Source organism: Brachyhypopomus gauderio, chromosome 21 (genome assembly GCF_052324685.1).
Source record: "Brachyhypopomus gauderio isolate BG-103 chromosome 21, BGAUD_0.2, whole genome shotgun sequence".
NCBI classification, from domain to species: domain Eukaryota; kingdom Metazoa; phylum Chordata; class Actinopteri; order Gymnotiformes; family Hypopomidae; genus Brachyhypopomus; species Brachyhypopomus gauderio.
In genome coordinates this window covers 4,983,163-4,997,418 of record NC_135231.1, presented here as the reverse complement: position 1 = coordinate 4,997,418, position 14,256 = coordinate 4,983,163, and the positions used below count along the sequence as shown (strand labels likewise).

The 14,256-nt window shown below is 45.8% G+C and overlaps 1 protein-coding gene across 3 annotated transcripts in view; it reads left to right on the top strand.

Annotated features, from left to right (window-relative positions):
* Positions 1–9,993, top strand: part of dnmt3bb.1 (DNA (cytosine-5-)-methyltransferase 3 beta, duplicate b.1) — a 33,017-nt gene extending 23,024 nt beyond the window's left edge. For all 3 annotated transcript variants that reach the window (XM_076983871.1, XM_076983872.1, XM_076983870.1), the window contains 13 exons: positions 786–938; positions 1,041–1,085; positions 1,267–1,346; positions 1,672–1,784; positions 2,089–2,272; positions 2,728–2,812; positions 3,024–3,169; positions 4,385–4,475; positions 4,916–5,064; positions 5,446–5,531; positions 6,520–6,589; positions 6,743–6,861; positions 7,738–9,993. In XM_076983871.1, coding sequence (XP_076839986.1) covers positions 786–938; positions 1,041–1,085; positions 1,267–1,346; positions 1,672–1,784; positions 2,089–2,272; positions 2,728–2,812; positions 3,024–3,169; positions 4,385–4,475; positions 4,916–5,064; positions 5,446–5,531; positions 6,520–6,589; positions 6,743–6,861; positions 7,738–7,879 — 1,463 coding nt within the window. In that variant the 3' untranslated portion in view covers positions 7,880–9,993. The remainder of the gene's footprint in view (positions 1–785; positions 939–1,040; positions 1,086–1,266; positions 1,347–1,671; positions 1,785–2,088; positions 2,273–2,727; positions 2,813–3,023; positions 3,170–4,384; positions 4,476–4,915; positions 5,065–5,445; positions 5,532–6,519; positions 6,590–6,742; positions 6,862–7,737) is intronic.
* The last annotated feature ends 4,263 nt before the right edge of the window (positions 9,994–14,256 follow it).

The window sequence follows — 14,256 nt, the reverse complement described above, 5'->3', positions numbered from 1 at the left end:
CTACAACAGCAGACCAGTTCACGACAAGCACAGACAAGGAACCTCAGAAAGGACCAACACCTCCTTGTTGCTTAACGCAGTTAGCGCACGTGATTTCATGCTGAAATATGAGATTATGCTCAGACAAAGACCTCTGGTTTGTTTTGGATCATTTTTCTGGTTCTCAGCGACTTCAAATTGTCACGGATAGAGCGAATTACCATTTACTAACACGCACGCCTTCTCACACCGTGTACACCCCCAGCGGGGTCCTGTCGCTGTGGGAACGAGTCAACACACTGTCTGTGCGACCTTAGAACAGGAAGGGAGCGTAGGGAACTAGTGGAGACAGGCAGGCTGCACCGTCACCCCTGAAACGCCTTTGACATTGTTGCACTGCTACACAGACACGCTTCTGTCTGAGAGGCTCCTTCCGAGCAACGAGCAGGCGAGGGTGGATCGCAGCCGTCCTCGTGAGAAACGGCTTTTAGGGTCGTCACCCCGGAGCTCGGGAGGGGCTTGTAAAGCCGGCGGGAAGCCCCAGCGTTGTGATTGGGCGTTGAGAGGGCGGGCATGGGGCACGCAGGGTCTTTGCCGGTTCCATTGCGTTGTTGTCTGCTGTTGCTCTGTCACAAGCCGAGCCCTCCATCTCATGTACGTGCACACACTCCTCCGTGAGGTTTAACACACGTGTGAATGTGTGTGTGTGTGTGTGTGTGTGTGAGCCCGTGCACGCCGCTTAGCGTTTGTGTGTGTGTACATGCACATTACAAGTGTAACATGGTGGCCCGTTGGTATTTTTGCAGCTGAGAGCTGTTTGTTCCCTGCACCACCGGAGGGCGCCACACTGCAGACCCAGCTGCTGGAGTCCAACCTGCCGGAGATAGTGCCCTCCGCCAAGAAGGCCCGCCTCAGCCTGTGCAAGTCCAAGGCTGTCAGCGAGGACACCTACAGCCGAGGTCAGAGGTCAACCAGGCCAGGGAGCTCTAATTTGGCTCAGGGCCCAGCCTGCTTTGGCTTGTTGATCTGCTGTTCACTCCAGACTGTTTACTTCGTTTCAGAACAAATGGTTCATGAAGTCTTGAAGAATCACAGAAGTATAGAAGGTAGGATATTCTTAAATAAGATAAGAAGGCCTGCAATAACTGTTAATCACACAAAAGTTCCAAATCTTGAGTCTTATTTTCTCTCCTACGCTCTCTCTCACTCCTTCTGTCTCTCTCTCTCTCTCTCTCTCTCTCTCTCTCTCTCTCTCTCTCTCTCTCTCTCTCTCTCTCTCTCTCTCAGAGTTCTGTCTCTCGTGTGGCAAGACGAGAACAGCAGCCTTCCACCCGCTGTTTGAAGGAGGCCTTTGCCAAACATGCAAGGTGACTGGCCAGTCCCACCGACCAATCACGCGATGGCCCTGGAGCCTCGAATATGCACTGAGAGACACAGAGCACAAGCTGCAGAACCATCAGATGAATAAACCAAGGGGCAGAAACAAATGCTATGGCTCCATTAGGATATGTGGTCATTTTCTGTTTTAATATATAAGCTCATGTCACTGTTGTTCCAAGGTATGATGAACAGGAAGTGTAGATTCTCTAGAACGTCTTCTGGTTCTCAGTAATTCAGATATATTGGTTGTGACTTGAACTGTACTTTGAGTCATCACATGATAGGAAATTCTTGATTGTGTGTGTGTATTAGGATGTGTATCTAGAAATCTCCTACATGTATGATGATGATGGCTACCAGTCGTATTGCACAGTGTGCTGTGGAGGTCGGGAAGTTCTACTCTGTGGAAATGCCAACTGTTGCAGGTGAGACTCTGAAAACACACACGCACATACAGTATATACCCACACAGTTGTTCCTACACCCTATACACACACACTCTCACACACCATACACACACTGTCCCAAACAAACTCTCAAGCACCTCGTGCCCTCTTCTCATTCTCTTCACGTCCCTTGCGCTGGGGTTTTTTCTCCCTTGGGCGTCACCATGCCAACCTCAACCTCCAACCTAGGCACCCTGAATACCCACCTTCCTTAAATGAAACGGTATACTCCTCATATACTCCTCACTCAGTAGCTCTAAGGGATTTTACATTCTCCCCTCAGGTGTTTCTGCGTGGACTGTTTGGACCTGCTGGTGGGGGCAGGGGCGTCGGACAGTGCGAGGGATCTGGACCCGTGGCTGTGCTACATGTGCCAGCCGCCGCAGCAGTACGGGGTCCTCAAGAGACGCCACGACTGGAGCCTCAAGCTGCAGGAGTTCTTCGTGAACGACAACGGACAGGAGTTTGTGAGTTCCAGGCAGCCTGGCAGGGCAGTTGGAGGGCAGGCCAATCAGAGGGCAGGCCAATCAAAGAGTAGGCTAGTCAGAGGGCAGGCCAATCAGAGAGTAGGCCAGTCAGAGGGTAGGCCAGTCAGAGGGCAGGCCAATCAGAGGACAGGCCAGTCAGAGGGCAGGCCAGTCAGAGGGCAGGCCAGTCAGAGGGCAGGCCAATCAGAGAGTAGGCCAGTCAGAGGGCAGGCCAATCAGAGGACAGGCCAGTCAGAGGACAGGCCAGTCAGAGGGCAGGCCAATCAGAGGGCAGGCCAATCAGAGAGTAGGCCAGTCAGAGGGCAGGCCAATCAGAGTAGGCCAGTCAGAGGGCAGGCCAATCAGAGGGCACGCTGGTCAGAGGGCAGGGGCATTCAGAGTGCAGGTTTGTTTTTTTCAATTTACTCAATTTGTTTGTGCCTTTTCATTTTTAGGAAAGCCCAAAAATTTACCCAGCAGTTCCGGCGGAGCAGAGACGTCCAATCAGAGTCCTCTCGCTGTTTGATGGCATTGCCACAGGTGTGTGTGTCTGTGCGCATATGTATGTGTGTCCATGGCTGTGTATTGGCTGATTTTATTGCATTGTTTATCATCTTTAGATTACATTTTCCCCGAGAACAAGCTTCATGAAAGATTATATGGAAGATTCTAGAGAAATTGGTTTGGAATGTGTATCACAGTCTGTCTGGCACTGGTTTATTGTTGGCTGACCTGTGTCACTGCACTGCAGGGTATCTGGTGCTGAAGGACCTGGGCTTCAAGATCGACATGTACATCGCTTCCGAGGTGTGCGAGGACTCCATATCTGTAGGAGTCGTCCGGCATGAAGGAAAAATCCAATATGTGCACGATGTTCGAAACATCACCCGAAAAAATGTAAGATGAGAGGCCTCGTTGTCCCTGGCAACTTGACTCAGGTGGCATAATCTCAGCCATTAATCCTGGGAAGCCCAAACTGCACCCAGACCCTTTCCAGCTGACACAGTGCGGCAGGTCTCGGGTTTCACACCCACAGACCTGCTCTGAGCTTATTGTTTGCTTTTGTGCAGCAGGCTGCATGTTCCTGTAGCTCATCAGACCAGCATAGTGGGGAGTGTCCTTTGTAGCTCCGCCCTCCAGCTTTGTTTTTTAGCACCCCTGCTTTTCTTTTTTCCAGTTGGGCATCAAACACGCACGTGCACACGTGTGCATGCATTTGCTGCTCCCAAAGCCCAGTGCGATCTGAAAAGCCCCTCACCCTCGACATCACACATTCACTCAGCCGTGCACCCTCACGTTCACGCACCCGCTCAAGTCATCCATTCACGCCATTGTCATGTCCAGGAGGCTGGCCTGCCTCGGGAGGGGGGGGCACTGAAAAGGCTTTCAGGACAAGAGAAGAAAGCCAGAGGGACAGGAGGGCTGAGATCAGAGCCTCAGACTGGGGTTGGGGTGGAGGAGGGGGTGGGGTTGGGGTGGAGGAGGGGGTGGGGTTGAGGAGGAGGTGGGGTTGGGGTGGAGGAGGGGGTGGGGTTGGGGTGGAGGAGGGGGTGGGGTTGAGGAGGAGGTGGGGTTGGGGTGGAGGAGGAGGTGGGGTTGGGGTGGAGGAGGGGGTGGGGTTGGGGTGGAGGAGGGGGTGGGGTTGAGGAGGAGGTGGGGTTGGGGTGGAGGAGGGGGTGGGGTTGGGGTGGAGGAGGGGGTGGGGTTGAGGAGGAGGTGGGGTTGGGGTGGAGGAGGAGGTGGGGTTGGGGTGGAGGAGGGGGTGGGGTTGGGGTGGAGGAGGGGGTGGGGCTGGGGTAGGGGTAGGTTGGGTTGCAGGAGGTGGTGATGAAACCCTACGGATTATGTCTGGGCATACTGTGTGTACACAGCAGAATCACTCAATTGCTGTAATCTTCTTGTAAGATTCAATGGAATTCTTGTTCCTGTATGATGTCAAAATGTATGATGTAAATCATAGTTAATAACACTTGTTTGTGGTTTACTTTTGCTTCTATTTAATTAAAGGTCTTTTACAGGTTTACCTCCCATGGAGTGTAGGCAGTTAAGGGCACAGAGGTAAAGGTGTACTGCTGTGCTGGTAACACTAGGTGGTGCTGGTGTCTCCCACAGATTGCTGAATGGGGACCATTTGACCTGGTGATTGGTGGAAGCCCTTGTAACGATCTCTCAATAGTCAACCCAGCCAGGAAGGGCCTGTACGGTAAGATCATATCTCAGCTGTATCATTCTGCCGTGCATCTCTGCTATAACAGGGATAATGCAAACGTCTGTGGTCCACTTTGCTTGAGGATTTCCCAGAATGCAAACATGACAACATGCACCAAAGAGGAACGACTGATCACAGATTTTTAATTAAATGTAATTAGTATATGTTACATATGGGAATATGATGACTGGATTTGTTTCTCCAACATGCAGCAGCACACGCCTCAGTCTGAGTGCCTCTGCTACAGTGCTGTGTCACTAGATAATCACACGAAGCCTAACGTAATATGTCATTACAGATACTGTATTGTATCTGTACTTCTTCATGAGATTTATTGCTGACTGAACACAAAACAACTCTACTGCTTCAAAGCCAATCAGATATTATGAACCTTCTTGTGAATGTTTGTCCTCATGGCTTCTCCTGTGTTGTAGAGGGGACTGGCCGCCTGTTCTTCGAGTTCTATCGTCTTCTGAGCGAAGCCAAGCCAAAAGAAGGAGAAGACCGCCCTTTCTTCTGGATGTTTGAGAATGTGGTTGCCATGGGCGTCAATGACAAACGGGACATCTCCCGCTTCCTTGAGGTCAGGGTTCCTCCCGTTCCATAAACTGTTGCCATAGCGCCGAGCTTCAGCAGGCAGCTTCTGGAGTTTGACCCCTGCACGAGCCAGCAGAGGTCAGCGTTGAGCCTGCTCCGACAGGTCCCGTTCTGTCTGACGTTGGACTGATGAGTCAGACGAGGTGTAGCAGAGTGAGGGAAATAACTAAAACCTCGTAAAACCGGCGTATCACCACCCACTCGTCTAACACCACATCTCAGCCTGCCAAAGGTTTCATAAGGAGACAGCAGCAATGTTTAAATAGGATCTGTGGTTTCATGTTAACGTTGTGTGTATGTGTGTGTGTGTGTGTGTGTGTGTGTGTGTGTGTGTGTGTGTGTGTGTGTGTGTGTGTGTGTGTTTCAGTGTAATCCAGTGATGATAGATGCCATTGAAGTGTCTGCTGCTCACAGGGCCCGATATTTCTGGGGAAACCTTCCAGGAATGAATAGGTACTACACACATACATGCCCACAGCTGTCACTTCCAGCCCACACTCATCCTCTCAACATCAACCAGCACGAAGTTCTCAGACTCACAAGGTTCTCAGTCTCACATGAACTACTTACAAGAGGACTATGTCCCTGGACCCGTAGTGGGTTGAGATAGTTGAAAACATGCTGGTGAGCTGCTGTGGTAGAGCTACTGTGGCACAGCTGCTGTGGTAGAGCTGCTGTGGTAGAGCTACTGTGGTAAAGCTGCTGTGGTAGAGCTGATGAAGTAGAGCTGATGTGGTAGAGCTGCTGTAGTAGAGCTGCTGTAGAAGAGCTACTGTGGCACAGCTGCTGTGGTAGAGCTACTGTGGCAGAGCTGCTGTGGCACAGCTGCTATGGTAGAGCTATTGTGGTAGAGCTACTATGGTAGAGCTGATGTGGTAGAGCTACTGTGGCACAGCTGCTGTGGTAGAGATGCTGTGGTAGAGCTACTGTGGTAAAGCTGATGAAGTAGAGCTGCTGTAGTAGAGCTGATGTAGTAGAGCTGCTGTGGTAGAGCTACTGTGGCACAGCTGCTGTGGTAGAGCTATTGTGGTAGAGCTGCTGTGGTAGAGCTATTGTGGTAGAGCTGCTGTGGCACAGCTGCTGTGGTGGATCTGCTGTGGTAGAGCTACTGTGGTAGAGCTACTGTGGCACAGCTGCTGTGGTAGAGCTATTGTGGTAGAGCTGCTGTGGTAGAGCTATTGTGGTAGAGCTGCTGTGGCACAGCTGCTGTGGTAGATCTGCTGTGGTAGATCTGCTGTGGTAGATCTGCTGTGGTAGAGCTGATGTGGTAGAGCTGATGTGGTAGAGCTACTGTGGTAGATCTGCTGTGGTAGAGCTACTGTGGTAGATCTGCTGTGGTAGATCTGCTGTGGTAGAGCTGATGTGGTAGAGCTGATGTGGTAGAGCTGCTGTGGTAGAGCTACTGTGGTAGAGCTGATGTGTGTCCTGTGCTCGATCGCAGGCCCCTCTGTGCCTCTGGAATGGACAAGCTAGAACTGCAGGACTGCTTGGAGCACGGCCGCGTCGCCAAGGTAACACCCCCCTCCACTTTTGGCAGGCGTCCCTGAGTGTTGCAGCCTCTTGGGCGGTTGGTGTGCCCCACGCCGTCTGCCAGCCCATTCCTGGGAACTGCTGTAAGGGCTGTGTTGTTTGAGAAATAACACTTTATCATCTTCTGTCTGGAGTTTGGCAAGGTGCGGACCATCACCACCCGCTCCAACTCCATCAAACAGGGCAAGGACCAGCACTTTCCCGTCATGATGAATGGCAAAGAAGACATACTGTGGTGCACGGAGCTGGAAAGGTGAGCAGCCAAATACCTCAAAACCAGAGCTGTGTAATAATCAGAACAAATCACATATGCTGTCACTTCTGCTGCCTGTTAGCAAGTCACCTGTGATACATTTAATGCTTCCAAATGCATGAAGGAAAAAAAACCATCTGGCACTGATCCAAAAAACGGAACCAAATTGGGTTTGTTTGCGTTCACACATCTGGTGACACTGAACCTTTTCAATCCTGTTACTTAGTACTTTGCATGTCAGTGTCTAAAGTTAGTTACAGCTGCACGTCTGTCGTTCAGACATGATATTAGCGCAGGGGAGCTGAGACACACAGTCACGTCTCAGCCTGAGCTGCAGCTATAGGGGGGTGGCGGGTGGAGGCGGGTTGGTCCTGGACCTGATGTCCTGCAGCTTGTAAACAGAATTCCTGTAAGCAGCACCACCTGCTACAGTCTGGTCTTCCAGTTTTTTTGGCTAGGTTCAGTCATGTTTGATTAATAGATAAAAACAGAGCGATGCTTTTATAACTATCCTATAGCCTATCATTGCCTTTACTTACCTTCTTAACAACAGAGGCTGTGTTTATTTGCATGTTTTCAAATAATCCCATAAAACATACCATAATGGTTTTATGGTTGATGAGAAACTGTAGCTGTAACAGTGGGTTTATTAAAATCCAAGAGCGTGTACAGAATATATCCAGACCGCTCAAGCTGTTCAACACATATTCATTACCATATTTGCTGCTATTACTACATGCTACAAATCAATCCATTAATTGTACTAGTCTGGGGGTCCTGCTGTTGCGATGCCTGTCTGTTTTCTGTTGCAGTGTTTATCTAATGTTGTAATGTTAATCCTGCTCACTTTGAGCCGCCCTGTCTCTTGTGTTGCAGGATTTTCGGTTTCCCAGTTCACTACACAGATGTGTCCAACATGGGCCGCGGGGCAAGGCAGAAACTACTGGGCCGCTCCTGGAGTGTTCCCGTCATTCGACACCTCTTTGCCCCGCTGAAGGACTACTTTGCCTGCGAATGACAGCTATAGAACAAATAAACAAACAAACATAAAAGTTCCCATCCGTACAGTCACCCACAACAACAGACCACCACAAGAGACTCATGAAACACTGGGTAGCTCATGAGGTTTGGTAGTTTCCTACCTGGGCGGGACCCTAACTTTGAAGCAGCCTGAGCAGGTTTTTATCCAGCAGGTGGTGCTATAACACTGAGCCAATAATTTTCACGGTTTTTTTTTCCACCTTTGCTTAGTGTTACATTTTCAACCTTGGTGGGCTTTTGGACTGGTTTATAGATCTTAATACACAAAGCTGGCATCTTGGCAAATCTCACTTGACGGTTGTGCATTAACTACATGTTGAAATGTGTGGTCTGGATAAATGAAACAAGACACTGAACATCAAAATGCACTGAACATCTGAAAAATAATAGTTATTCCAGTTCTGTAACATCTCTGTCTTTTTTTCAAAATGGACAGTAATTGTTTCTCGCTGCCATTTATCGTGAGTGTTGATAGATTGATGTAAAGTTCAAACAGAACCACCCGTTTAAAGAGACTTTTGTTGCACGTCAGACAAGTAAAACAGTGGGTTATATGCCAAAATGTCAGAGCTGTGGAACAGAGCATGAAAAGAAAGGTTAGTGACGCCAAAGATCTGATGAGACCGACAAAAAAATTCTAAACTTTGATTTGATTTGTTTTCCCACATTCATCCTGCCAGCCCTGATGCAGCGTGAGAGACAGTATTAAGAGTTTCTTTTACAAAGTGTTTCCTCTCGTTTGTTTCATTCGATTCACGTAGACCGTTGTTGGGAGGCTGGCGTGGGTGAACCGCTGGACCTTGTGTGGATCACGTGTCCATTGACTAGCATTTTTAATGTGTTCTTTGTACTGTATTTTTTTTCCCTCAAGGATTTCAAATACTTGAAGTAAATCAGTGCTAAAGGCAAGCTGTGAGCACACACCATACATTCATCATACGTTTGGAAACACCCCTATATCCCAGGGATGTTTTCAGGCTGACAAAGGCTTTTACTGTATACAAATGATTCAAGGTGCAGTTATTAAACATATTTAAGATGATGAAAATTGGTATTCCTATAAGAGAAAGAAAATTATGTAAAAGTACGGCCCAGTTTTGATGTACCTTAAGACTGATATATACTGTTGCTCCCATTTAAACAAGATGCTAAGGTGTTTATTACGTACAATAAGCATTTTAATCCTCATTTTATCTTGTTTTATATGGCAGTAGCAATAATATGAGAATTAAAGAACGTAATCATGACCAAACCTGTAGGGCATTGTTACAAAAATCTATACATCATAGCTGTGATCCTTTTCTCTCTGGCTTGACAATTGTAAGTGAATAATTACATTGTGCACAATATTCACATTGTGATAGTACTGTTTTCTGTCCTTGAAAAGAACGTTTACATTTCTAAATGGTTTTCAGGACCATCACATATACCTGTACTGGAACTTAATTTTGTAAATCTGCAGACACAAAGATGAGGACTAATTCTGAACACAGAATCGTCAGTTTTTTTTTCCCTTTGGGAGTTTGTTAGTCTGAACACTCTTGTTAAGTGTTTTAAAATGTTTTTATTTTCAGACTTGTTGTCATGTGCGAAGCAGACTGTAGTCTTTTTCTTGCTTAAAAATAGAAAGCTTGAAGATTCTGTTAACCTTTTTTGAAAACTATTTGCAGAATACTTTGTTTTTAGTTGATGTTGTATAAGATAGAAAACTACATGCTTATAAAGCTTTTGCATAATAGCCAAAAATGTATGTAAAAATAGCACTGCCTACTTTTAACATTTTTGTAGACTTTATATTGTAGTGTGCTGTTTTTTAATATTTTATTATCCTAACCTTTTACATTGTTGTTCTCTAAATATGGTGCATAAACGTTTGTCATCCTCTTGCTATTTGGTAGCATAAAAACAGCAGTGCCGAACACCTTTATGTTAACAGTACTTTTCTACAGAGTCCTTAATTGAACATTTTTGATTTTTATACTTTTGTACTCTTTTATATTCTTTTGTATACTTTTTTCTTTTTGTGCATTTACATCATAAAAACATGTAACAACGGCATTGACAAGACAAATAAAGAACATATGACCATTACCCAACGGTAGACTGTCTTAAGTGGTTACATATATGGCACAAAATCTCCAGAGGAACAAGTGAGTCAATAAATTATCAATAAATTATTAGTGGCTTTGTTTTGGGTATATTTTGAGATATAATAATCATACACTTTATAAGAGCAATGTATTAAAAAATCATGAATAATGAATGTTAATTCCTGTTGGGTATATTACCTTGAGGCAATGGTATGAGCCAATAGCCGGGTTTCCATCCAAACCTTTCGAAAAAATAATGCGCAATTTCCAAGTTTCGGCAGAAAAAAATGCGAATTAAGCCTTGTTTCCATTCATTACAGTTATGCGAATAAACTTTAGATCACGTGAGAGGACGCCAAACAATAGTGGTTTTACGTCCATCTGGCAGTTACGCATTTTTGCACGTTGAGGTTTTGAAAAAAATTTTTCTTTTTCTTTTCTATACATGGAGAAGTTAAATTCAATTTTTGCTCTCTCCAGAACTGTTTTTGTATGCATTTGCCATTTTTACATCGCGATCGTGTACAGAACCACATGACTTGACATGATACGTCATCGTTTATGCGAAAAACCCTTTTCCATCCAGTTTTTCCGAATTTTGGCGATGCGATAGTCTAACTTTTCCACCTCCTCCTAGCGTAAAAATCTTTTTGCGATATTTGGGGCTTTTTTCGAATTTTGGTCTTTTTCCATCCAGTTTTTTTCATGCGCATTTTCAAAATGCGCAAAAACTCGGTGGATGGAAAACCCTCTAATGAAAAGGAATGACAAATAAATAAAAATGAAATAAAATGAAATTTTTTCTTGTTTTTGTTTACGAGATGTTAAAATATTTATTATTTGCTGTTTTAGGGACAATGACAGGGTCATAGGGACAGGTCTCTGGAGGCTGTTTTAGGGACAATGACAGGGTCATAGGGACAGGTCTCTGGAGGCTGTTTTAGGGACAATGGCGGTCATGGGGACAGGTCTGTGGAGGCTGTTGTAGGGACAATGAAGCTGCATGTGTAAAATACTACTGAAAATGCCCTGATACAACCTGTTTACTGTAAATTCTAAGACTGAATATTAACAATGCATATCTGCAATGTTCTCTAAAGTGATACTTGGCTTGCTATTTTAGACAATATTCATGCAATTGTCACATAATGTTGATTTTATGCAACATATATTTAAACAATTTCTAAGAATTTTATATTATCCTGAATGCAATGAATTAGAATTTTTTAACTTTTAATAGGCAGAATATGTATATCACATTTTTAATAGAATAAACAAAATTAAAAGTAGCTTTTCTGATAAACATTCACAAGCATCACTTTGCCAGATGTGACATGCAACAGAGTGCAAAGAAAAAAGAAGCGATTACACTAATCTCAGGGGAAAAGAAGTATTTAATTCATTAACATGCAGAAACGTAAACCCAGTGACAAATCCAAATGAAGGATACCAGCAGTCCACTGGTACAAATACAAGACATATATAGACAGACAAACAACCCTCGGGTGTCAGGTTTCCTAATGGGCCACATGCAGGGCCCAAAATTATTTTTCCCTCCCAATCGGCCCAAACTAGAGATTGACATGAGCCGGCCCATCGGGAATCCTCCCGAATCTCCCGATTAGCCACTCCGGCTCTGGCCACACGCACCTGAGGGGCAAAAACAACGTCGCACCAAGAGGACGATATGAAACACTGCTGCTACTGAAGGGGGAGGCTGGCAGGGGGCTTTTGTAGCGTGACACCAGAAAAGAGGTTAAAAAGAGGAGCCTGAATGCTGTGAGAAAGTAAAGGCTTTTATTGATTAATCCAAACTCTTCTCTTAATTACAAATTCGTTCTAAAATACAGGTATCCTAAGATGCAACATCTCACTTGGAGGCCCGTTTACACCTTTTATCAACATTCGTGTTAGGTGATCGTATCATGTTTCAATTTCATGTGAACAAGTGAAGCCAGGTGTAAACACCCCCAGGAATGAATGAATGAATCTTCAACTGCTGGATTCATCCTGTATTGCAGGGGTCGGCAACCTTTGAGACATGGAGTGCCAACTTTAACATGTCTAGTCAATGAGTGTGCCACTATCAACAAATTAAATGGGAGCGGGGGTGGGGGGGTGTAAATGGATACAAATTAAGTATTATATCGCGATCGATCGCCAAGTATAAACGCCTCCGCCGCTTGCGCAGGTTCACGCGATGTGTGTCTCCCGAAAGTATAATCCATTAATATAATAATTTATATTAATTTATAATTTTTTTGCTGATGCTGGTCCAGCGTGTCGCGTGCCAGTGATTATGCCTCGGCGTGCCAACGGTGGCACGCGTGCCATAGGTAGCCGACACCTGCTGTATTGTATCAATGGTTCAGGCTGGTGGTGGTTATGCAATGGTGTGGGGGATATTTTTCTGGCACTCTTTGAGCCAATTAAGCATCGTGTCAAAGCCACAGCCTACCTGAGTATTGGTGCTGACCATGTCCATCCCTTTATGACCCCAGTGTACCCATCTTTTGATGGCTACTTCCAGCAGGATAACACGGCATGTCATAAAGCGCAAATCATCTCAGACTGGTTTCTTGAACACGACATCTGACTTCACTGTACTCGAATGGCCTCCACAGTCACCAGACCTCAATTTCGCTCACCCATCCAAATAATCGGAATCAGGTGTTCACTTCCATGGCCACAGGTGAATACAATTTAGCACCTAGGCATGCAGTTTTGTGAAAGAATGGGTCGCTCTCAGGAGATCATTGAATTCCAGCGTGGAATTGTTATAGGATGCCACCTGTGCAACAAATCTAGTCGTAAAAACTGTCAGCTGTGTTATAAGAAATTGGAAGTGTTTGGGAATGACAGCAACTCAGTCACGAAGTGGTAGGACACGTAAACTGATGGAGCGGGGTCAGCAGATGCTGAAGTGCATAGTGCAAAGAGGTCACCAACTTTCTGAGGAGTTAATGACTTCAGACGTCCAAACTTCATGTGGCCTTCAGATTAGCTCAAGAACAGTGAGCAGAGAGCTTCATGGAATGGGTTTCCATGGTCGAGCAGATACATCCAAGCCGTACATCACAACGTGCAATGCAAAGCATCGGATGCAGTGGTGTAAAGCACACCGCCAATGGCGGGGCTGGAGGGGCATTCTCTGGAGTGACAAATAACACTTCTCCATCTTGCAATCCGATGGACCAGTCTGGGTTTGGCATTTGCCAGGAGAACGGTACTTGTCTGACAGCATTGTGATAAGTGTAAAGTTTGATGGAGGGGAGATTCGGGTTTGGGGTTGTTTTTCATGAGCTGGGTTTGGGCCCTTAGTTCCAATGAAAAGAACTCTGAATGCTTCAGCATACCAAGACATTTTGGACAACTCCATGCTCCCGATGTGGGAACAGTTTGGAGTTGGCCCCTTCCTCTTCCAACATGACTGTGCACCAGTGCACAAAGCAAGGTCCATAAAGACACAAATGGCAGAGTCAGGTGTGGATGAGCTTGTCTGGCCTGCACAGAGTCCTAACCTCAACCCAATAGTACACCTTTGGGATCAATTAGACTGAGAGCCAGGCCTTCTCGTCCAACATAAGTATGTGACCTCACAAATCCCCATAAACACTCCTAAACCTTGTGGACAGCCTCCCCAGAAGAGTTGAAGCTGTTCTAGCTGCAATTGGTGGACCAACGTCATATTGAACCCTACAGATTAGGAATGGAATGACATTTAAGTTCATATGAATTCTGTAACTCACTACTGTCAGGATGTTCAAATAGGAATCTAAATAAACTTCAAATAGTTCAAAATGCCGCAGCCAGAGTTCTGACCAGAACTAGAAAATTTCAGCATATTAGACCAGTCCTATCAGCCCTGCATTGGCTCCCAGTTAAATTCCGTATTGGCTTTAAAATTCTATTATTAACTTATAAAGCACTGCAAGGGCTTGCTCCTGAATACCTCCAGGAACTTATTTCCTACTATGAACCCCCACGTCCACTAAGATCACAGGGTGCTAGTCTTTTATTAGTTCCACAAATTAATAAGGTAACAGCAGGGGGAAGAGCCTTTTCTTGTAAGGCCCCCCAGCTTTGGAACAACCTTCCAAAATGCATCCGGGACTCTGACACAGTCACAATCTCTAAGTCTAGGTTGAAAACCCACCTATTTGGTTTAGCGTTTGATAATTAACATTCCCCCTTAGATAAAGGTACAGATCCAGGGGTTCATAGACGAAGGGTTTTATGGTAGACTGGAGCGCTGGTGCCGTCA